This window comes from Nerophis ophidion, linkage group LG15, assembly GCF_033978795.1.
Source record: "Nerophis ophidion isolate RoL-2023_Sa linkage group LG15, RoL_Noph_v1.0, whole genome shotgun sequence".
Classification (NCBI taxonomy): domain Eukaryota; kingdom Metazoa; phylum Chordata; class Actinopteri; order Syngnathiformes; family Syngnathidae; genus Nerophis; species Nerophis ophidion.
In genome coordinates, this window is record NC_084625.1 from 27,470,162 (window position 1) to 27,496,838 (window position 26,677).

At 39.1% G+C, this 26,677-nt stretch overlaps 1 protein-coding gene across 3 annotated transcripts in view; it reads right to left on the minus strand.

Annotated features, from left to right (window-relative positions):
- cntnap2a (contactin associated protein 2a) overlaps positions 1-26,677 on the minus strand; it is an 843,773-nt gene that overhangs the window by 456,816 nt on the left and 360,280 nt on the right. For all 3 annotated transcript variants that reach the window (XM_061921961.1, XM_061921960.1, XM_061921959.1), the window contains exon 3: positions 13,580-13,773. In XM_061921961.1, coding sequence (XP_061777945.1) covers positions 13,580-13,773 — 194 coding nt within the window. The remainder of the gene's footprint in view (positions 1-13,579; positions 13,774-26,677) is intronic.

Sequence of the window (26,677 nt, forward strand, 5' to 3'; positions counted from 1 at the left end):
AAAGCAGAAGATGAATGTCCCATAACAAGAAGATAGAAAAGAAGAAAAAGCTTTTCAACTACGGCGTCGGCGCGGATAAAAGCAATTATTCAGGATTTATGCAGATCCCAACTACAGATCAGCAGGTACCAGAAGGTAAGAAAAGTTGCTTTTGCATAATATTGCGAACCAAACTGCCAGATAATATGTTTTACCTTTTTACACACACCATAATAATACTTGTATGTTTAATGCGCCGACAATCCACCACGCGGTGCGGCTTCATAGCTTAACAAAGTCGTACTAAAACATTTTAATAGATTTTTGGACGCTCTGTGTAATGTTCTATATATTCAATGGAACATTTAAAATGTTTTTGTTTTACTTATTGTGCAGGGTACATGTATCTCTTATGTTCGACTGCCATCTACTGGTCACACTCATCATTACACCATGTACCAAATAAAATAGCTTTAAAGGGGGGTAATCTCAAACAAACGTATTCCTTATATCAGGCACACCGGGTTATAAGGCACACTGTGGAGTTTTGAGGGAAAAAAAAAAAATTAAGTGCACTCTATAGTCCGCAAAATACGTTATATGATTGGCAACACTAAATTGGCCCTAGTGTGTGAATGTGGGTGTGAATGTTGTCTGTCTATCTGTGTTGGCCCTGTGATGAGGTGGCGACTTGTCCAGGGTGTACTCCGACCTTCCGCCAAAATGCAGCTGAGATAGGTTCCAGCACGCCCCGAAACCCCAAAAGGGACAAGTGGTAGAAAATGGATGGGTGGATGGATTGGCAACATCTAAAATGTAATTTAATTTTGAAGCAGATCCCCATCAAAACATAATTGCCTTTGTACTAGTTTGTGGTAATGTGACATTAAAAAGAAGAATATTGAGAAGATATACAAATATTAAGAGTTTGAGCAAATATTCTTTGACCAATATAGTTACTGGTTGGAGACCCATGTTTTACACTGGAGTAGAAGGGGTAGGGTGGTATTACACCAGACACTAAGGGAATGTTGCTACATAATTAGAGACCACACGTAAAAAAAAGTGAGGGAAATTATTAATTTCAATGATATTTCAATGCATAAAAGGACCGTTCAGTCTAATTGAGATTGGTCTTAATTTTTGTGTCCAATTCTTGTTTATTTGTAGCAAACCATACCATGTTGAACATTAAATGAAAAACATTTGATGTAATTACATTTTTACATCAAAATCCTTTTTACAACGATTAAAAAAAAAAAAAAAAATACAAATCTGACGTGCCATTTGGTAGCCGAAAGATTTATTTCGGAGGGCCGAGATAAAGGAACTGAAGTTACCGTCACTATGACAAAGCGAATGCGTCGTCCAACTGCTAACGCGGAACGCAAAAAATTCCGACTAGCACACCTCCTGCTCAGCTTTGTCGCAAATGGCGTCTAAATTACCACACTCATTCATCAATGTCATTATGACTCTGCACTTTCACAAAGCCAATTATGAAGTGTTTATCAGTTATCTTCCTCGGGGAATCGCTGAGCCAATACAGTGACATTGCCTGCAGTGGGAAAGGGCACTCACTCCTGAGAAGTCACGGTTCCTTATCAGTACCCCGCGCGCTTCTGATTGAGAGCAATGGAGGAGAAACAAGACATGAGTAAGCATGCCAATTATTACACAGGCCATTTTTAATGCATACGCAATGCGTTGACCCAGTTATGACCTAGAAGTAAGTGTGTTGATTCATTTATTGACCCGAATATGTGACAGCACTTCATTATATTTATACATGCAAACCAAATGACATCTCCCAGAGCTTTTTTTCCTGTCACTCACACACACCAGTGAGCCGGAGCGATGTAGTTGTCTTATATTTGGGTCAATAGGCCAACAGTATTTTTTGAGAAAATACAATGATAAGAACGGTTGTATTACAGTATTTGTATAGTGTATTGATATTATATAAATACTGAAAGCCCGTTCACGTTTTCTCCTCGCCAATTGGCAGACCAATGTCAATGTAACCAAAACGTGCCAACCTGCACATTTTCTTGGGATGTTCACCATAGACATAAATGTGAAAAAAGAAACAATTTTTGAAAACAATATTTGTGGACATTTTAATTTTAATTATTGTGTTTTCATATATTATTTTGAACGCTAATGGAGTCATTTTGTTGTATTCCTTGACCACAGTTTTGATAAAGCTTTTCTACATGTACAAATCCTTCTGAGCAACATTATGAAAAATAAAAATAAATGTACCGTATTTCTCGGACTATAAGTCGCAGTTTTCTCCACATTCCAGCGGGGCTCAGGTGAGACACAGCCAAACCCCCCCCCCAAAAAATATATATATATTTTTTTTTTATAGGTTGGCCAAGTCTCACCCCCGGCCAAACTACAAAAAAAAACGCGACTTATAGTTCGAAAAATACGATAGTTGTTATAGTGGTTCAATCAAGTTAAATACATTTATTTCAGGGGTGTCCAAAATTTTTGCATGCAATGTAACTATACACATGTGTATACTGTTATGATCCGCTGCCCGGATCATACCATATTCTGGTTTTGTTCCGTTTTGGTATTATGTTCTGCTTATGTTTACCTTAGTTCCTGGTGGCACTTCCTGTTTGTTCTGTTACTATAGTCACGCATTAGTATCACCTGCCTCTTGTTTTTGACTCACACCTGTTTGTAATTACTGTCCTTATTTAAGCCTGCCTTTTCCGTTGACTCGTCCTCGCTTTCTAGTTTTGTTACACGTAACAAGTGACGACGCTGATTCCCGATTCTGGTAAACCTGCTTTTGTATTTGCTAGCTTCCACGCTATGCTTATGGTTTTTTTCTAGCTCCTATGCTAGTTCTGTTGGTTTTGCCTGCTGTGCCTCGTGCCAGTTTTTCTGTTCTTAGTCTGTTTTTATTTTAAATAAATCCATATTTCTTACCTTACGCTGTGTCCGAGCCCGAACTGCATCTCGAGAGAACGACCCGCAACTCTATGCCAGCCAGTCATCACACGTTTATATACAAACCCATATGAGTTGGGAAATTGTGTTAGATGTACTTATAAACGGAACACTATGATTTGCAAATAATTTTCAACCCATATTCAGTTGAATATGCTACAAAAACAACATATTTAATGTTCAAACTGATATACTTTTTTTTTTTTTTTCAAATAATCTTTAATTTTAGAATTTAAAGCCAGCAACACGTGACAAATAAGTTGGGAAAGGTGGCAATAAATACTGATAAAGTTGAGATATGCTCGTCAAACACTTATTTGGAACATCCCACAGGTGTGCAGGCTAATTGGGAACAGGTGGGTGCCATGATTGGGTATTGAAGCAGCTTCCATCAAATGGTAAGTAATTCACAAACAAGGATGGGGCAAGGGTCACCACTTTGTGAGCAAATTGTTGAACAGTTTTGGAACAACATTTCTCAACGAGCTATTGCAAGGAATTTAGGGATTTTACCATCTACGATCCGTAAAATCATCAAATGGTTCAGAGAATCTGGGGAAATCACTGCACGTAAGCAATGATGTTACGGACCTTTGATCCCTCAGGCGTTACTGCATCAAAAACCGACATCAGTGTGTAAAGGATATCACCACATGGGCTCAGGAACACTTCATAAAACCACTGTCAGTAACTAGAGTTGGTTGCTACATCTATGTGTGCGAGTTAAAACTCTGCTATGCAAAGCAAAACCCATTTATCAAAAACACAGAGGAACGCTCCTGGCTTCGCTGGGCCCGAGCTCACCTAAGATGGACTGATGCAAAGTGGAAAAGTGTCCTGTGGTCTGACGAGTCCACATTTCAAATTATATTTGGAACCTGTGGACATGGTGTCCTCCGGAAAAAAGAGGAAAATAACCATCCGGATTGTTATAGGCGCAAAGTTCAAAAGCCAGCATCTGTGATGGTATGGGGGTGTATTAGTGCCCAAGGCATGGGTAACTTACACATATGTGAAGGTACCATTAATGCTGAATGGTCCATACAGGTTTTGGAGCAACATCTGTTGTCATCAGAGCAACGTTATCAATCAATCAATCAATCAATCAATGTTTACTTATATAGCCCTAAATCACTAGTGTCTCAAAGGGCTGCACAAACCACATCATAAACCACTACGACATCCTCCGTAGGCCCACATAAGGGCAAGGGAAACTCACACCCAGTGGGACGTCGGTGACAATGATGACTATGAGAACCTTGGAGAGGAGGAAAGCAATGGATGTCGAGTGGGTCTAACATGATACTGTGAAAGTTCAATCCATAATGGATCCAACACAGTCGCGAGAGTCCAGTCCAAAGCGGATCCAACACAGCAGCGAGAGTCCCGTTCACAGCGGAGCCAGCAGGAAACCATCCCAAGCGGAGGCGGATCACCAGCGCAGAGATGTCCCCAGCCGATACACAGGCAAGCAGTACATGGCCACCGGATCAGACCGGACCCCCTCCACAAGGGAGAGAGGGACAGAGGAGAAAAAGAAAAGAAACGGCAGATCAACTGGTCTAAAAAGGGAGTCTATTTAAAGGCTAGAGTATACAAATGAGTTTTAAGGTGAGACTTAAATGCTTATTTCAGCAAGACAATGCCAAGCCAAGTGTTACAACAGCGTGGTTTCGTAGTACAAGACTGCAGGTACAATCAAGGCCTACCTGCAGTCCAGACCTGTCTCCCATCAAAAATGTGTGGCGCATTATGAAGCGTAAAATACGACAGCGGAGACCCAGGACTGTTGAACGACTAAAGCTCTACATAAAACAAGAATGAGATAGAATTCTACTTTCAAAGCTTCAACAATTAGTTTCCTCAGTTCCCCAACGTTTATTGAGAGTTGTTAAAAGAAAAGGTGATGTAACACAGTGGTGAACATGCCCTTTCCCAACTACTTTGGCCCATGTTGCACCTATGAAATTCTAAGTTAATTATTATTTGCCAAAAAAATAAAGTTTACGAGTTTGAACATCAAATATCTTGTCTTTGTAGTGCATTCAACTGCATATGGGTTGAAAAGGATTTGCAAATCATTGTATTCCGTTTATATTTACATCTAACACAATTTCCCATCTCATATGGAAACAGGATTTGTGTATATATATATATATATATATATATATATATATATATATATATATATATATATATATATATATTTATATATATATATATATATATTCATATATATATATATATATATGACTACATATTTGTATAATACAATGGATGTACAATTAATAATCATTATAATTGGATCTTAAGAGTATGTGAAAGTTCACCTCCGACCTTGTTTACTTCTGTGGTGACCTCTTAAAGGTATTTTTTTAATAATCAGAATTATCAAGCAGCTAAAATGCGCTAAACAAGGATACATCTTTTGCATTTACCCATCCTTCATTTTAATGTATTTAAATGAGTGTAATTTTGACTTTTTTATTTTTGCACTTTTTTTTAATATCCACAAAGTTCAATGAGTATGTTGTGTAATATGTGACCATGTTAGTAGTATTTTTGTGCTGGTTGATTATTTTTATTTTCTGCACCATGACTAGGGAAGGTTGTTTGGTTTTGGTCATATAACCAAATAATGTGCTGTTGGAACTTGTAAATACAATTTATGGTTGAGTAACTTTCAAGACACTAGACCACTGGCTACTCAAATATGATATGAATATGCAACTCCTAGCCATATTGCTTATTGCACTCACAACATCTAGTGGGCTATACTAAAGACATCATCTGGCGGGCCAAATTAAAAACACCAGCAAGGCTGCATTTTGCCCACAGGCTGTAGGTCGGACACCCCTGATTTACTTTAAAACTTACTTTGCCCTTTGTCTATGTTTTATCGCTGAGAAACAAGACAGTAGTTTTGTTTCTGTTGGGGTTTCATACTGCTTAGAGACAATGAAGATGTTAATACAAAAACACGTTGCCATAAACGAACTGACTTGACAGAAATGACCACTTTGGTTTTTAAAATTTTTATGTTGACAAAAGCAGTAGACCGTGTTTAAAGGAGCTCTCTAATGCTGACAACACTGGCACTTATTCCATAGTTCTGGACCTAAAAAATATGCCTACAGGTCACATTACCACCAAAATAGACAAAGTAGTAATTCTAGGTTTGTTTTCTAAGGAGTTTCAGTACATATTGGAACGCCTATTTCTAACTTCAAAATGTGGGTGGGCCTTCCTTCATCAGTATGCTGACAACACCTACAGAAGAATGGAGGTAGTTTAATGGTGCCTAATGTGTTTTGGTAGCATCGTCATCCCGAATCACGTTGTTTTCACTCAATATTTGAAGGAATGATCATATATAGTATTCTGCCCGATGCATTGTTGCCGGTTGTAGAAATACATCTAGAGAAGGGGTCAGCCTGCATCGATTTCCAAATGACAGAAATACGATGAAGGTATGGACCTCTCCAGTCAAATTGACTTGCGCAACAAGGGACAGACCAAGAGAGAGGACTTTATTTTTCAGCAATCATTATATGGATTCTGACTTTGAAGAAGAAGGTTTTGGGAAGGGTTTGGATGGAAAAGTGTAAAAGACTCAAGCCAAATAAGTTCCCCCCAAAAAAGGAGGGAACGACTGCAGAAATACGGAAGAAGGTAGGTAAGCTGCTGTTATTTTATTTTTAATAATTTTTTTGTCCTGTCCAGCTTCTCAGGGAAATCATATTGTTGATGGAGATGCCCATATCGGCTGTACAAATTTACTTTACGAAAGAGATGTGTGGGACACTTCTCTTGTTGCCTTATTTGTATTTAACTGTATTAAATGTATTTATGTGATTATTTGGTGCAGCCGTGCCGGAGCAGGAGGGGATAAAAAGAGAAAAAAAGGAAGACACGAGGAAATTGTGGGGACAAGAGAGGGATAACACAGAAAGACAAAAACAACAACAGCAAACACAACAATAACAAAAATAGCAGCAAAAACAACAACAATAGAGAAACATGAGCAAATACGATTTGTACAAATATGATTGGGTTAAAGTGATAGCAAATAAGCAGTTAGTGAAATAAATAATAATACAGAAATGACAATGAGCATTATTACACTACAAATGGAGCAATACAAATACCAATAGAAATAGCACCCTTGATAATGAATAATACCAATAATTTACCTCTATTATCGACAATACAGTTGTTCGATTGCAACAATACATATACGTAATGATAACTAGATATACAAATAAAGCAGAAAAATGGAGGGGAAGAAAGAGAAGCCAGCAATATTAACCTTGTAGATTGTTATAGTCTTTGTCAGTGTGCAATGTGTTACCCAGTTTACCCTAGGATAAAAATGTTAATTTATGTTTGATAAAACGTGATTATATGGATGAGTGTATGAATGTATATGTACTTGTATACGTACAGTATGTGTATATGTATGTTTGTACAGTAAATGTATATGTACAGTATTTATATATGTATTTTTGTACAGTGAATGTTAATGTATAGAATGTGTATATGTATATTTGTACAGTGAATGTGCGTGTGGATGTACCAACTTTGAGTGTGTAGGTATGTACTATATTTATGCATGTATGTGGGAGCGTAGGTACCTATATATGTATGTATGTATGTATGTATGTATGAATAATGCTGTGTATGTGAGTAAATGTGTATTTGTATGTACAAAATATTTGACTCCCAGTGTGTAGGAGCCAAAGTATAGCCCTAGCCATCCAGAGAGCTCAACTCACAAACAACAGGTGTGGGTGGCGCCCAGGGAACCATTCATAGTTTGCTTAACAGTAATATAATATTCTTATATGCTACAAGTGACCAGACGTCTGAGATCAAAACTGGGAATATAATCCCAGAGAAGGGGGAAAAACGGTCAGCTATTTCTAAGTTGAAGAAATAATATGATTAAGTTATATATACATGCGTATATCCTACAAAAATAGTGTATGAATACATTAGATATCCATATATCTTAGGGACCTATAGACTGTATCTCTGTTGCTGCAGCAGCAGAGAGTTTATTCTGTCTTGACACTTTGTATTGATCTTTTGTATTACATTCTTTCCCTAAATTATAATGTTTACAGTGATTGTTTTATATGTATTTTTTATGTATGTCGCTTTGGATAAAACCGTCTGCCAAATACTTAAACATTAACATATATAAACACCTAAAAGTCTTTATATCAGCTAAAACCACCAATCTGTTTCACTGGATTCAGAATAAAACCAAATTCTGCGTAACCCAACAATGTTAGTATTTGAATATTGTTACTTGAAAAGTTATTCCTGGTTACAATGATACTGTTAAGAAGTGGTCTTATATTTTGCCTAAAATGAGAATGCATCATAATCAGTGGTGGCTGATGAAATTTGTTTTAGGTGGGGCTGAAAGTTTGTAAACCAAACTCCTGTTGGGGGGTCATCCTCTCCCAGAAGATTTATTTGTGATTTTCACATACAAATATTGAAAATCTTTGCTCCCAATATTCTTTTCACATAATACAACCAATAGTACGTTAATGTTAAATCTTACTTGTGAAAAGTAATCCCCCGATTCCTGTTTTCAACAGTCCGCTCAGTTGAGCAGGAAAACGCTGAACACCAGCCCGGCATCTTTGTTTTCCAACTGTCAACTGTCAGTTTAGGCTGCTCACCGGCTCCTCATCACCAATTCAAGATGGCGTCTGAGTTTCTCGCGTCACAGCAGCCAATGTTGCGTCTACTTATAAGATGTCTATGGTTATAACGTCATAGCAAACACGGCAATCTGTTACATCCACTGCAGTTCGCTACCTTATTCATACTTTTTGTCAAGTTATTTTCTTCAAGCAGGGTTGCATGCGGTACCTACACATAACGTTACTTTGGTCAATGTATCACACACAGTAACGTAACGTTAGACGGCGGTCAGCAGCACTGCTATTTTAGCCACCTTCAAAAAAACAAACAGTCAAATAATGGTCAGTTAAAATGTATACTATAATAAGAATGTGTATATATTGCAAAGGGCCCTGACATCTATCTAAAAAGTACAATAATGTTCATTGTTATGTTCATGTATTTGTTATGTAATGTTTTTCATGTGTATACACACATCCACAAACATACAGTATGAGATGAGATCAATGATATAAGATAAGAACAGGATAAAAACTGCTGTGGAACTAGTTCCAATGCAATATGCCATGGAAATACAATGCTAACACTTTTGTGCAAATAAGTACAGTTCCACTTGTTTTTTCAAATGTGTTTATTTTGTAAAGGAATGAGTTAAATGTTTAAATTGACTGCTTAACAGTGCTATTATGAAGTGCAATGTCAGCACTATTTGTTTTCCTGCAATTTCAAATGCACTTGGTTTAATAAATAAATACACCGTTTTTAAAAGCATACACAATATGTCTAAATATATTAGTCTGTGGTTAAAAGGACTTGAAAGGACTCCAAAACTAAAAATGCAGGACTTGGGAATTGACTTGAGACTTTCCAGTCTTGACTTTGGACTTGACTCTGGACTTGCCTGTCTCGACTCGGGACTTGACTCGGGACTTGAGGGCAAAGAGTTGAGGCTTACTTATGACTTGCAAACCAATGACTTGGTCCCACCCCTGGTAAAATACGACAACGGAGACCCCGGACTGTTGAACAACTTAAGTTGTACAGCAAGCAAAAATGGGAAATAATTCCACCTGAAAAGTTTCAAAAATTGGTCTTCTCAGTTCCCAAACATGTAGAGTGTTGTTAAAAGGAAAGGCCATGTAACACAGTGGTAAGAATGTTTCTGTGCCAACTTTTTTGCAATGTGTTGCTGCCATTACATTTCCAAGTTATTGATTATTTGCAAAAATAAATGAAGTTTCTCAGTTCGAACATTAAATACTTTGTCTTTGCAGTGCATTCAATTGAATATAAGTTGAAAAATATTTGCAAATCATTGTATTCTGTTTTTATTCACGATTTATACAACGTGCCAACTTCACTGGTTTTGGGTTTCGTATTTTGTGTCTTCTTCTATTGATTTTTTTCCCATAAAGCTTGATGAAATGCTGAAAGAGCATTAGCTTGCACAGGCTATGGTGTCTATGGAAGAGGAGGTGAAAGATAAAATTTCGAAAAGGGCGATTCCTCATAATGTGAACCATATTAGTTTTAAAATGATCATGGACCTGGGTGACAAAAAACATCCAATCAAGTGATCAAAATAATAACTTCGCATGCCTTTATCCACACGGTCTATGCGAGGAAATGGGTTCCAGTTCTGTAGATGACGTCACACCAAGAGGGGAGTTTTGCGTTGGAAAGAGGGCCTTCTAAGTACTCGGTTACTCAAAAACTAATTGATGCTATGGGAAATGACTGCCCGATTTATTTTCACACACAAAAAAAAACTACATCAAGGGAACTTGCTAGTAAAATTTCAGTCATCTGGATGTTTTCTGTCATTAAAGTCAAAATATTTAGTTTTGGCTTCCACTGACGTGAGTATTGGAAATGTGAGTCCAGGCAAAAAGCAATGCAAACATAACAGTGTATACATGAAGTCATACATTAAAGCTACTGCAACCGAAAACAACCCTGGCAGTAGATAGCCAAACAGCAGGGCGATTAATGTGTTTTTTAAGAATTTGCAGAAATCTCAGAGGCGATGAATCAGAGTTAATAGCAAAACCAAAGCCACTTTGAAATAAATAATAGTGGCTAATAGCTCTGATGCAGAACACATAAACAACACAGTAATTTACAAGGAGACGTAAAAGAGTACACATTTTCCATCCCCAACAGACCTCTAGGGCCGCATGCTGTGCTTAATACAAACACTAAAAAGAAAAAAAAAACTCTTACTTACAAAACATAATTATGGTCTTTGCAAAAAAATGTCCAAAGCTGTCATTTTCCATTGTGCAATAATTTGTGTTTTGCATCTTGTTTCTGCATTCGATACACACTGTGTCATGTCCTCGAGCACAATGAATATACTCTAATGGGAAAGAGAGTTTTGCAGTGACCATGGAGAAGTGGGAACAACAGGGTTCTTTTTAACACCTGCAAGCATCAGTGCAAAGACCTAAAAATGCTACTTAGGCCTTTGTGGCACTTTAAGGTGAATAGAGTAGGCCATTAGCTAATGATCGCACGCTGCTCTATGTCCCACCCCCGGTGGTAGAGGGAGGCAAAGTAATGGAGAATGGGTGGTCTTGAACTAAAATATAATAAACTAGTATTTTCCCAACAGGATGGTTTAAAGACTATCCAGTTTACTCATGCATCACTTCAAGTCCAAACAAAAATGGACATGAACAAAAAATGGGATAGAAACCAAGACATGGCTGAAACCACAAAATCCCCAATGCTGCAGGGGCAAGCAGCCATCACACACAAACTGGTGCCAACTCCACATTCAAAGCTCAAATGTTATCTATAGTGGGGGTGAAACAGTGGGACAATGTGAGCGGAAAAATTAAACTGTCTTCTATACTAAGAGTGTAAAAAATGTGTTGTTGGGAAACTATCAAAAACATGACTAGTTGTTTGGACTATCTCAACTGTGGGACACAGGTGCAAAAGAACTCACTGTGGAATAAGGGACATAAAACACCAGACAAGGCTTCAGAAGACGAAAGATTCCCAGACAAGATGGAGCTAATCTCACGGTCGCTCAATGCTATTGATAAAGTGTTTTCCAGCATATTTAATTCTTGTTCTGAAATTGTTATGTATCCATCAAATCTGCTTTTGAAACTTGGACTTTATAACCAACATATATAACCAACATATAAGTTGATTGTATATTAAGGGCAGGACATGGATAAGCATATATTGCTTTTTTCCCGTATCCCTTTTCGGTGGGTGCCGTTGCATGTCTGTCAAATTACAAATCCCGTTTCCATATGAGTTGGGAAATTGTGTTAGATGTAAATATAAACGGAATACAATGATTTGCAAATTCTTTTCAACCCATATTCAACTGACTGCACTACAAAGACAAGATATTTGATGTTCAAATTCAAAACTGTATTTCTTTTTTGCAAATAATAATTAACTTAGAATTTCATGGCTGCAACACGTGCCAAAGTAGTTGGGAAAAGGCATGTTCACCACTGGGTTACATCGACTTTTCTTTTAACAACACTCAATAAACTTTTGCGAACTGAGGAAGCTAATTATTGAAGCTTTGAAAGTGGAATTCTTTCCCAGTCTTGTTTTATGTAGAGCTTCTGTCGTTCAACAGTCCGGGGTCTCGCTGTCGCATTTTACGCTTCATAATGCGCCACACACTTTGGATGGGAGACAGGTCTGGACTGCAGGCGGGCCAGGAAAGTACCCGCACTCTTTTTTTACGAAGCCACACTGTTGTAACACGTGCTGAATGTGGCTTGGCATTGTCTTGCTGAAATAAGCATGGGACTCCATGAATAAGACGGCGCTTAGATGGCAGCATATGTTGTTCCAAAACCTGTATGTACCTTTCAGCATTAATGGTGCCTTCAAAAATGTGTAAGTTACCCATGCTTTGGGCACTAATGCACCCCCATACCATCACAGATGCTGTCTTTTGAACTTTGCGTCGTTAACAGTCTGGATGGTTCGCTTCCCCTTTGGTCCGAATGACGCGATGTCGAATATTTCCAAAAACAATTTGAAATGTGGACTCGTCAGACCACAGAACACGTTTCCACTTTGCATCAGTCCATCTTAGATGATCTCGGGCCCAGAGAAGCTGGCGCTGTTTCGGAATGTTGTTGATAAATGGCTTTCGCTTTGCATACTAAAGCTTTAACCTGCATTTACAGATGTAGCGACAAACTGTATTTAGTGACAGTGGTTTTCTGAAGTGTTCCTGAGCCTATGTGGTGATGTCCTTTAGAGATTGATGTCGGTTTTTGATACAGTGCCGTCTGAGGGATCAAAGGTCACGGTCATTCAATGTTGGTTTCCGGCCATGCCGCTTACGTGGAGTGATTTCTCCAGATTCTCTGAAACTTTTGATGATATTATGGACCGCAGATGTTGAAATCCCTAAATTTCTTGCAATTGCACTTTGAGAAACGTTGTTCTTAAACTGTTTGACTATTTGCTCACACATGTTTGGACAAAAGGGTGTACCTCTCCCAATCCTTTCTTGTGAAAGACTGAGCATTTTTTTGGGAAGCTGTTTTTATACCCAATCATGGCACCCACCTGTTCTCAATTAGCCTGCACACCTCTGGGATGTTTCAAATAAGTGTTTGATGAGCATTCCTCAACTTTATCAGTGTTTATTGCCACCTTTCCCAAATTCTTTGTCACGTGTTGCTGGCATCAAATTCCAAATTTAGTGATTATTTGCAAAAAAAAAAAATGTTTATCAGTTTGAACATCAAATATGTTGTCTTTGTAGAGTAATCAACTGAAAATGGGTTGAAAAGGATTTGCAAATCATTGTATTTCATTTATATTTACATCTAGCAAAATTTCGCAACTCAATGGAAACAGGGTGTGTACAAAGAATGATAAAGTGTTACTATAAAGGTCTGCCGGAATAAATACATGTATTCATTAATTCAATCCAAAGACAGGAAATTGGCTATCGTTTAATTTTCCCACTCACCCAAATGTTGCCATCCTGGTGATAAGGTTTCCAGTTCCTTCCGGAGTCGCTGTAGAGCAGACGGTAACGAGTGGTCCAATCGGAACTGCTGTAGCGCCCCTGGGTTGCGATGGCGCTCACCTGCTTTCTGGAGCCAAGGTCCACCTGTAGCCACTGGTAGTGGTCGCTGTCCAGTGGAGACCATCCACCAGCACCTATGACACAAGATTTCATGTTCAAAAAAAGTTATATGTACAGACAAATATGGCAGCAGTTTTGCACCTTGGCAGAATTAAATGTCTTATCTTCATGTAATGATGTTTTGTAACGTGAATATACTTTTTATATCAATGGTCAGTGTCCAGCAGAGAGGTCCACACCGCCACAGAAACCTTGCACAGCGCATGAAAAAAATTCATGTTTTATTCAGTTTTTTTTACATTAGTTATATGGTTGTGATGAGTGACAAGGTCTCTTCTACAGTATTGTCTAATTATACACAGGTAAGGCTTATACTTCCAGGTGAAGAGCATTAGTATGTATGACTTTTCAAAATGGGTTCTTTTTTCTGGTTATTAGCATGCAAGCCGCAATGTGACATTTGAAAAACTGCCACCGCGTACATACCGATACCTTGATGACGTGACAGCATGCCGCCATCTTGTTATTGATTCCATCGTCTTCTTCTAAATTCCTGCTCCTCTACTTAAACCATGGCAGCTGTGTAAATAATTCAAACTGCAACAACCCTCTCCATACTGTCAGGTGTGCACTTATCTCCACTTATGCACAACGGTTCAATATTTGATTCCTGAAAAAAGGATTATGATGATACTTAATGGTAGCACAACCTGTAGTGACCACAAATATGAAAGGAAAACAACAGATAAAACAGGGACAACAATGTTGTGAAGGCACCACAATTAACTAAGAATACATTCTGGAAACTTTCCATTAGTTGTATATGTTACTGATCGTTGTCACGACTCGGGGGTTTTTACAATTTACTGCAAGGATTGTTCTACCAAGAAGCAAACTGACTATTCCGGACAGGACTTGAAGGTAGGAACAGGATTTAATCTTGACTATCAAATAGGTACAAACAAAAGGCGCACAAGGCGAAAGCACATCTTAGCACAGGAAACAAAAGCTAACACTTAGAATAAACTATGGACAGGGCAAAAACTGACTAACTGTGGCATGAACAAAGAAAAACTTACTTGGCAAGGCATGAAGCAAACAATAGTATGACAAAAGCAATGACGCCAGGCCAACTGACAGACAAAGACAGGCTTAAATACTGGTCTCTTGATTAGAGACAGGTGTGTCCTGAACGCAAGAGGCAGGTGAAAATCATAAGCCGCCATTGAAACAAAAAAAAAAAGCTTGCACAAAACCAGGAACTAAGGAAGTCTTAAAACTAACAGAAAATAACAAAAACATGATCCAGACCACAGATCATGACAATTCTTTAGAGAGCCTTGGAACATTTGCTTCCATCACATTGTTAAGCAACTGTCGATCTGTTTCATAAATAACTGTTTAATTTGTTGAATTATAATGCATAGGTTCGTTCTTGACTGCACTTAAATGTAGAATATATGTAGAATATGCTTATACTATTCTTATGTTATATATTATATGTATAATATATGTTATATATTACTTGTTATTATTATTGTCTATTGTGAGCGAACTATGGTGCTGAATTTCCCCCAGGGATCAATAAAGTACTTTCTATTCTATTCTATTCTATTTGATACAGAATGTTCTTTGCTATTTAGAATTGTCATTGTTGAGATTTTAAATGGCCCTACTTTTTACAGTTTGAATCACGCACCATTTTACACATTTGAAAATGATCCTCACATGTACCTTGCAAGGGAAATATTAGATACAATTGAAATACATCTACACAAATACACACACACACACACACACACACATACACACATATATATATATATATATATATATATATGTATATATATATATATATATATATATATATATATATATATATATATATCAACAAGCGCAGTGAAATCATTTCAACATGCCGCCACAAACGGAAACACCTCCTAGGTAACACATGAGCCAATCACCACACCCTACGCCTGCTTGTACCCACCCACTCTGTGCTCTATATAAACCATTGTATGTGAATGCTTCCATTAAAATCTCCTGATGATTGAGGGAACCCCTCATGAAACAGATCTGTAGAGATGAAGTAGTCTTGTGATTTTTTTCCCACACCTACATATATATATATATATATATATATATATATATATATCTATATATATATATATATATATATATATATATATATATATATATATATATATATATATATATATATATATAAGGGAATAAGTGGTAGAAAATGGATGGATGGATATATACAGTATACTGTACATAGAAGTTTGTGTGTGTTCGTTTTTATTTTGTCATTTTTTAGTTGTTGTTTTTTTGTTAGTTTTGGATTAATACCTCGGAAAAACGGATATATGTAAAAACCGTGATTGTCAAAGTCGTCAAAAACAATGTTATGAATAGTATTGTGAACAACTTCAAAATGTTATAAGTATAAGTAAAGTTTCCGTCACTTTAAAAGACTGACTTATTGAAAGTGTACACAAATATTAAAATTGATGTATTTTTTTTAATACAGCAGTTTTTGGGAAGCTGATATTTTATGCAATTAAAACTTTAACTGTGAGTCTTTATAATTATTTTTTAATATGACACTTAAACATAAAACAAAACAAAAAATAACTCAGTCACACACTAACAAGCAATTACACCTCTAATAAACTTAAATAGCATTTTTCAAATATATTTACTCTAATAATATCATCAACATTTACCTGACTGGATGTAGTCCTTGGGCTCAAATACTAGTGTGGCCTCAATAGCCTTGTCGTAGTGTGTAGCATGCTGGGAATGATCTGTGCATGTGATGGAAGAATGCACTGCGCATGTGGAGGAATGCAGTGTGCAGGGTTGAAATTCTACTGAATTTGCAATAAATCAGGTTTTTTTAGCTAATAATCATACTGCAAGAACCAGCATGTTGCATTCAATGTTTATTCCCATTAATTTCCCACTAATTTCCGTTAACTCATATATATTCCCTTTAATTTCCATGGACAGTTTCCAACTTTGAAATTTTCCCGGAATTTTGCAACCCGAGCTGCACATATTAGTTTTTTGTAATTTCCGCATTTTTCCTAATAACAAAATGGTTTATTTTCTGCACAATCCTGACGTTTCTGCATCCTGGGTTCCCCACCAACAACGCCACACCAAAACGTTACACATTCTGACATTTTGAGATTTGTGTCAACATTTGGGGGTCTTTTAAGTTAAGTACAATTTTACATGCAAGTAATATACTGTGATTAAACGTGATTAATCGACATGCAAAAGTACGATTGATCTGATTTAGGAAAAAAAATGTTTTTGACACCACTGGTAAAAACTTTCCTCTTGTGAACGCTGGACAGTTTCAAGACACTTTCACAAAGTGTCCAGCTTATTGCCTTGGACTTTGCAGGTTAAATACTTCTGATGTTAAATGGTGCAGAAGAAACAAGTGCAAGACCATTGGGAAAGGCAAATCTGTGAGTTTTCCTTGCCCTTATGTGGGTTCTTCCGAGGATGTCGTAGTGGTTTGTGCAGCCCTTTGAGACACTTGTGATTTAGGGCTATATAAATAAACATTGATTGATTTATTGATTGAAATGTGGCCGGATTTCACATTGCCAACTTGGTGGACTATCAATTGAAATAGAGAACTACATTGACTACAACCATGTCTTGCCGGTGTGAGTCCTTGTGATGGATTTTGTTTTGCAAAGATTCTAAACAAATAAGTAGGAGTAATCGATCCGACATTTAAATGTTATATTGGTCCAATATCAGCAAGTACCAGTAACAAACGTGCACACATCATGCAACTCACCTTTATGACGTTAATTTAATCAATTATCCAAAAACTATAAAAATGGGACCCATATCCTCCCTGCTTGTCACTCAGCCTCAAGGTTTGGAATTGGGGGTTAAAACACCAAAAATGATTCCCAAGCGTGGCCACCACTGCTGCTCACTGCTCCCCCTCACCTCCCAGGGGGTGAACAAGGGGATGGGTCGAATGCAGAGGACAAATTTCACCACACCTAGTGTGTGTGTGACAATCATTGGTTCTTTAATTTTAAATTTAACTTATTGTGACTACTAGGTGTCGCCAAATCACAAATTAACATTCCACTTCAAAAACATAAATCTGTCATAAGGTTAGTGTTTTCCCTACCTACCATTATTCTGAGTAATTTCACTTGATTAAGCCTTTTCTAACAATCCACACCACAAAATAATACAACTATGTACTTTTTATGCAAAAAGGTTAGATTTTTTTACATAAGTACCACTGTTCTCTGCTTGACTAATTTCACTTGATCAAATCTTTTGTCACATACCATACTATAAAATAATACAAATATGTACTGTAATTCCTGCTGATCTAGTATCAGAATAATATTGGTATCTGACAATATTTAAGGGTCCAATATCGATAGCCTATTGCAACTGTAAAAATTGTATAGGGCAGTGTTTTCCACAGTCCCGGTGTGCCGTGGGAGATAATGGAAATTAACTTATTTGGGTTAAAATTATTTTTTTTGCAAACCAGTAATTATAGTCTGCGAATTATGTGTTGTTGTTGAGGGTCTGTGCTGTCTAGAGCTCAGCAGAGTAACCATGTAATATTCTTCCATATCAGTAGGTGGGACCCGGTAGCTAATTGCTCTGTAGACGTTGGAAACAGCGGGAGGCAGTGTGCAGGTTGAAAAAGGATATCTAATGCTTAAACCAAAAATAAACAAAAGGTGAGTGCCCCTAAGAAAAGGCATTGAAGCTTAGGTGTCAAGTGTTTGTGGTGACGAACCCCAGGATGCAGAGACGGCAGGCTTGGTGCAGGAAAACATAATTCAATGTCCAAAATAAAGATAAAACACAAACCAGGAACGAGGAGACAGGAAACAGGATACCAGGAAAACAGGAAACGGCTAACAGCTATCAGGATTCAGCATACAGGCAGTAGCTACAGCTACAACGACAATACTCCAGCCCTGACAGGAGGGCAAATCAGGTCTAAATAGCAGCTGGCTGATTGACACCAAGTGTGGCCAGGTGACAATCAGCCACGGCTGAGGGGAAACAGCGCTCAGGGAGATAAGCAGGAAACTGAACCAAAATAAGAGCGCTGACAGGAAATAAAAACAAATACAGAGGAAAAACCGAATCATGACTAAACTGTCAGTGACAAACCTGACAGGGAAGGCTATGCAGAACGAAACTAAAACTAAACTGGCTACAAAGTAAACAAAAACAGAATTTTGGACGACAGCAAAGACTTACTGTGGAGCAAAGACGGCGTCCACAATGTGCATCCGAACATGACATGACAATCAACAATATACCCCACAAAGAAGGATAAAAATAACTGAAATAGTCTTGATTGCTAAAACAAAGTCTATGCGGGAAATATCGCTCAAAGGAAGATATGGAACTGCTACAGGAAAATACCAATAAAAGAGAAAAAGCCTCCCAAATAGGAGCGCAAGACAATAATTAAAACACTTTACAGGAAAACAGAAAAAACTCAAAAAAGTCACGGCGTGATGTGACAGGTAGTGACAGTACACCTACTTTGAGACAAGAGCTATAGTGATGCATGCCTGGTTATGATTTGAATTCATATCCAACAATTGTGACAACTACTTTTTACTGTCGTTTTTTAAGGATTTCTGCTGGTGGTGTGCCTCCGCATTTTTTCAACGCAAAAAAATGTGCCTTGGCTCAAAAAAGAGTCCCTAAAAGATTCCAAGTGATTTCATCAGGTCAAAGCGGAAGAGAAGATAGGGAAAGAAGCATTAAGTATGGTGACGAGATGATGTCACATGATAAAACAGCACAAGCTGCTTTTGTGATGTATTCCCCCACCCCTTGACAAGAAACCTATATCTTATCCAATTACACAGCTATTACGCCCCAGCTCCGGCCCCGACAGATAAACTGGGTCAGTATCAGCCAGAATGTCAATACCTCAAAAAGCCATTCCCCCTGGGGATGATAAAACACCAGGGGGAGAATTTTGTGTGGGATGAGTGACAATGAGAGGTAAACATCACACGGTACAGATTAGGAACGCTAGAGGTGATGGACGAGAGGTGGAGTGAATGACAAGATGGTGCAGAGTGGTGGCGGAAGACAGGAAGAATAAGAGAGATGGATGAGGTATGAAAAAAAAAGGGAGGGATGAGAGTGACTTTTATGAGTGGGGTTTATAGCGGATCGGTTCGCAGCCGAGTGTGAAGCGACTGGGATGAGAATCAGCATCTCCAAGTCCGAGTCCATGGTTTTCGCCCGGAAAAGGGTGGAGTGCCATCTCCGGGTTGGGGAGGAGATCTTGCCCCAAGTGGAGGAGTTCAAGTACCTCGGAGTCTTGTTCACGAGTGGGGGAAGAGTGGATCGTGAGATCGACAGGCGGATCGGTGCTGCGTCTTCAGTAATGCAGATGTTGTATCGATCCGTTGTGGTGAAGAAGGAGCTTAGTAGTGTAGTGTCGTTCGCGAACGATTCGTTTGAACGAACAAATCTTTTGAGTGAACGTACTGAACCAAATCACTTCATGAACTGATTCGTTCCTTTTTCAGTTCAGTTAAGCTCCGCCGCGACCATGCCGGTATGAGTGGAACTGACGTGAATCACGTTCGCGAACGTACTGACGCAGAGAACTGACTGTGTCGCGACGTGAATCACGTGAATCACGTTCGCGAACGTACTGAAGCAGGGAACTGACTGTGTTGCGATGTGAATCACGTGAATCACGTTCGCGAACGTACTGACACAGAGAACTGACTGTGTCGCGGAGGATGACGTCACATTGAGGATCTCGTTCTCTCACTGTGTGCGTCGTTCATTGGGTGCTGAGGGATTGTGTCATTCGCGAACTGACACAGCGAGATCTGCCGCTGGGGAAGCTGTTACTGACCGACTCATGATTCGCCGACCTGCACACAGAACTGCTGCTGCAGAAGTGATTCGGTGAACTAATCTTTTGAACAAACTAATTCAAGGAACTGATTCTAGTGATTCAGTACAGTCAAAAGAACTGCCGATCCCATCACTAGAGCTTAGCCGGAAGGCAAAGCTCTCAATTTACCGGTCGATCTACGTTCCAATCCTCACCTATGGTCATGAGCTTGACCGAAAGGACAACATCACGGGTACAAGCGACCTGAAATGAGTTTCCTCCGCCGGGTGGCGGGGCTCTCCCTTAGAGATAGGGTGAGAAGCTCTGCCATCCGGGGGGGCTCAAAGTAAAGCCGCTGCTCCTTCACATCGAGAGGAGCCAGATGAGATGGTTCAGGCATCTGGTCAGGATGCCACCTGAAAGCCTCCATAGGGAGGTGTTTAGGGCACGTCCGACTGGTAGGAGGCCACGGGGAAGACCCAGGACACTTTGGAAAAACTATCTCTCCCGGCTGGCCTGGGAACGCCTCGGGATCCCCCGAGGGGAGCTGTACGAAGTGGCTGGGGAGAGGGAAGTCTGGCCTTCCCTGCTTAGGCTGCTGCCCCCACGACCCGACTTCGGATAAGCGTTTGAAGATGGATGGATGGATGGATGGATGGATGGGTTTATAGCGGGGAGGCAAAGGAAAAAGGCAAAGAAAGGGGATCCTCGTTAAGGTAAAGCAAGTGATGAATGACAAACCCAGGAGGAGGAATGCCTAAATGAGCCCATTCTGAAGTTCCAGTAGAACACAGCAAGTCCAAATCAAACAGAGAAGAAAAGATTGGAAACGCGAGAACAAAAGGAGGCAGAGAGGAAAGTCATACATTAAAGCATGACTCCTCAATAGAGCTGATGATATATGGACCGCCATTGCCGCAGTTTAATGCCTTCTCATTCCAAGTTTCAGCCTCACCTTATTGGGAACTTTTTTTTTTGGCACATTCCTCTAAGGCTCCATTAATAAAGTCACGTGACAAGACAATAATGAGGAATTTCCAGTGCCCCCCCCCCCCCCCCCACCCTCTTTTTTTTTTGGGAATTTGAATCATCCTCACTGAATCATCAAGTGAAACATGACGTTGAGGACGATTTCTATTCAAACCTGTTAATTGCGGAGCTGGAGGACTAGAGTGCCAGCGCACAATAGAGGCTTAGTGGTGGAATTATTTGTATTCATCATTTTTATAGCATGCAATGAACCATTTCTGAGACAGTGCATGACAAAGTTAACTATAGTTCGAATTAAAAGTGTAAGATAATAAAATACTCCAACAATTTGACAATAAATTAATGATAAATGGGTTGTACTTGTATAGCGCTTTTCTACCTTCAAGGTACTCAAAGCGCTTTGACACTACTTCCACATTTACCCATTCACACACACATTCACACACTGATGGAGGGAGCTGCCATGCAAGGCGCCAACCAGCACCGATCAGGAGCAAGGGTGAAGTGTCTTGCTCAGGACACAACGGACGTGACGAGGTTGGTACTAGGTGGGATTTGAACCAGTGACCCTGGGGTTGCGCACGGCCACTCTCCCACTGCACAAATTGCACAACAATGCCAAGTATTTTGCTCTGTTACTATCTCAAAATCAAAATGAGGGTGGAAATACATTTTATTTTACAGTGCTGGAAGTATCCCTTTAAGTACAGTAGGCCAATCTAATGTACACTATACTGACACAATTATTTGACCACCTGCATTGTCTCACATATGAACTTGAAGTGCCATCCCATTCCTACCCAACAGGGTTCAATGTGATGTCGATCCACCTTTTCCAGCTAAAACAGCTTCAACTCTTCTGGGAAGGCTGTCCACAAGCTTGTGGAGTGTGTTTATAGGAATTTTCCACCATTCTTCCAAAGCGGATTGGCGAGGTCACACACTGATGTTGGTCGAGAAAGCCTGGCTCTCAGTCTCCTAATTCATCCCAAATGTGTTCTGTCGGGTTCAGGTCAAGACTCCGTGCAGGCCAGTCAAGTTCATCCACACCAGACTTTGTCATTCTAGGTGACATCATACGCAAATACGGTGTTAGCTTTCACTGTTATGCTGATGACACCCAACTCTACATGCCTCTAAAGCTGACCAACACGCCGGATTGTGTCAGCTGGAGGTGTGTCTTAATGAAATTAAACAATGGATGTCCACTAACTTTTTGCAACTCAACCCCAAAAAACCGGAAATGCTGATTATTGGTCCTGCTAGACACCAACCTCTATTTAATAATGCAACTTCAACATTTGACAACCAAACAATTAAACAAGAAGACTCGGAAAAGAATTTGGGTATTATCTTCGACCCAACTCTCTCGTTTCAGTCACACATTAGAAGCGTAACTTAAACCGCCTTCTTTCATCTCCGTCATATTGCTAAAATTCGCTCCATTTTGTCCACCAACGACGCTGAGATCATTATCCATGCGTTTGTTACGTCTCATCTTGATTACTGTAACGTATTATTTTCGGGTCTCCCCATGTCTCGCATTAAAAGATTACAGTTGGTACAAAATGTGGCTGCTAAACTTTTGACAAGAACAAGAGAGTTTGATCACATTACACCTCTACTGGCTCACCTGCACTGGCTTCCTTTGCACTTAAGATGTGACTTTAAGGTTTTACTACTTACATATAAAATACTACACAGTCTAGCTCCAGCCTATCTTGCCGATTGTATTGTACCATATGTCCCGGCAAGAAATCTTCGTTCAAAGGACTCCTGCTTATTAGTGATTCCCTGAGCCCAAAAAAAGTCTGCGGGCTATAGAGCGTTTTCCATTCAGGCTCCAGTACTCTGGAATGCGCTCCCGGTAACAGTTTGAGATGCTACCTCAGTAGAAGCATTTATGTCTCACCTTAAAACTCTTTTGTATTCTCTAGCCTTTAAATAGACCCCCTTTTTAGACCAGTTGATCTGCCGTTTCTTTTCTTTTTTTCCTATGTCCCCCTCTTCCTTGTGGAGGGGTCCGGTCCGGTGGCCATGGATGAAGTACTGGCTGTCCAGAGTCGGGACCCAGGATGGACCGCTCGCCTGTTTATCGGTTGGGGTCATTTCTGCGCTGCTGATCCGCCTCCGCTTGGTATGGTTTCCTACTGGCTCCACTTTGGATGGGACTCTCGCTACTATATTGAATCCACTTTGGACTTAATTCTCACGGTTACGTTAGATCCACTATGGATTGGACTTTCACAATATCATGTTAGATCCGCTCGACATCCATTGCTTTCGGTCCCCTAGGAGGCGGTTGCCCACATATGTGGTCCTCTCCAAGGTTTCTCATAGTCATCATGGTCGACGTCCCACTGGGGTGAGTTTTTCCTTGCCCTTATGTTGGCCCTACCGAGGATGTTGTTGTGGTTTGTGCAGCCCTTTGAGGCACTTATGATTTAAGGCTATTTAAATAAACATTTATTGATTCAAGTCTTTAGGGACCTTGCTTTGTGCACTGGTACACAGTCATGTTGGAAGAGGAAGGTGCCCGCTCCAAACTGTTCCCACAAGATTGGGAGCATGGAATTGTCAAAAATATTTTGTTATCCTGGAGCATTAAAAATTTATTTCACTGGAACTAAGGAGCCAAACCCAACTCCTGAAAGTTAACCCCACACCATAATTCCTCCTCAACCAAATTTCACACTCGGCACAATGCAGTCCGAAATGTAGCATTCACCTGGCAACCTCCAAACCCAGACTCGTCCATCAGATTACCAGATGGAAAAGTGTGATTCATCAGTCCAGCGAAGTCTCCACTGCTCTAGAGTCCAGTGGTGATGTGCTTTACACCAATGCATCCGACACTTTGCATTGGACTTGGTGATGTATGGCTTAGATGCAGCTGCTCGCCCATGGAAACCCATTCCATGAAGCTTTCTGCGTACTGTACGTGGGCTAATTGGAAGGCCACATGAAGTTTTGGAGCTCTTTAGCAACTGACTGTGCAGAAAGTCTCTTTGCACTATGCTCTTCAGCATCCGCTGACCCCTCTCTGTAAGTTTACGTGACCTACCACTTTGTGGCTGAGTTGCTGTTGTTCCCAAACTCTTCCATTTTCTTACAATAAAGCTGACAGTTGACTTTGGAAAATTTAAGAGAGAGGACATTTCACGACTGAATTTGTTGCACAGGTGGCATCCTATGACAGTTCCACGCTGGAAATCACTGAGCTCCTGAGCGTGGCCCATTCTTTCACAAATGTTTGTAGGAACACTCTCCATGCCTAAGTGCTTGATTTTATACACCTGTGGCCGGGCCAAGTAATTAGGACACCTGATTCTCATCATTTGGATGGGTGACTAAATATCCATCCATCCATCCATGTTCTACCGCTTATTCCTTATATATATATATATATATATATATATATATATATATATATATATATTGTCACGATCCGCTACACGGATCGTTTATTGTTTGCCTTTGTGTATGTTTTGATTAGGTTTTGGACTCTGCCGATCCCAGTATTTGAGCACTTCCTTGTTTGTATTCGTCACCATAGCGACTTCATTTGTTCCACCTGCACTGACGCCCGGCGCACACCTGTTTTTGATTACCGTTTCTATATTTATACCTGCCTCCTCCCTTTGTTGTGCCTGAGTTCTTCGCTTGCTTTTTGCAAACACTCGCGGTCGATTATCTGTTCCTGTTTTTGGCTTGCTAAGTTCCACCTTAGCTTTTGGGCGCACGACACGCGCCGCTTTTGGACTTTACCTCAGTGCTAGTATTAGCCTAGCTCCCCGTGCATTGCACGTTCTTTCTTTTGTCTTTGCATCTGTGTTCTTTTATCATTTCTTATACATTAAACCAGCTCTTACCTGCTAACTTGCTTGTCTGGTCTCATGCATCTTGAGTTGACACCTCCGCGCATCTCAATGCGCACCGAACGTGACATATATATATATATATATATATATATATATATATATATATATATATAGATATATATATATATATATATATATATATATATATATATGTATATATAAATATATATATATATATATATATATATATATATATTAATCAAACTTAATCAAGCTTAATCATACTTAAGTCAAGTCCTTGGTTATTCAATTAGTTCTGTCAGGGCTATCCAAACATTTTTGCTGTATGCATAAAAACAGAATGCATTAGGGATCACTTTAAAATAAGTTTTACAATGTAGCTCTATCAATACACACCAAATAATCTTATTAAAATATGCACGTATTAGCTTAGTGGTAAAGGTAACAAAGAAAATTAGGTTATGTCTAACCTGACTATATTAGGATTATAAATGTGTTACTGTCATTCTATACTAATATCTTTCCGCCAACTAAAACATTTGTAGGGTCTTTCACACACTCAAAAATTAACTATATCCTTCAAGAAATGGGTTCACATGTTCATCATGACAGGATGCACAAAAATCCTCAAATACTATATGCAGATAGATGCACAGGTCTTCAGCAATTTTGGTTTCCCCGGTTTTATTTTTGGGTGTATTTGGGTCAGTTGCGTATTTTCAGTTTTTTGTGTAATGTCCGGGATGTGTTTTATTTTTTTCCAGAATAAAAACTAATAACTGAGTTGTGGGCCGCACTTTAGACACACATGCCCAAACACATTACCCCCTCTGAAAAATGTGGATTATTCAACAAATCACATGGGCCACAAAAGTTGCATAATTTTGGTCCTCTGCAGGATCACTTTTTTTTTTCTGTATATTCAATCATATTTTATTTATAACACTATATCTTAGCACAGTCTTGTTACCTTTATTATTTGCTTGATATTGTTTTCGATTTTCTTTTGTTGAATAAATCTAATGTTTTAGGGTCAACATGCTTTTGGTAAAAATGCCACGACATTATATTTTATGATTTTACCAATGACATACAAATCCCTGGTACTTTTAGTCCTGTTACTCAAATCCGCAATTTTCAGCATAGGGACAAGATGGGCCAATGCACATATGTAATCATTCAAATCGTTTATTATCAGATTTTGAGTGGAAAGAAAGTTGCAATAAGCAAATGACACCGATTCGGTGG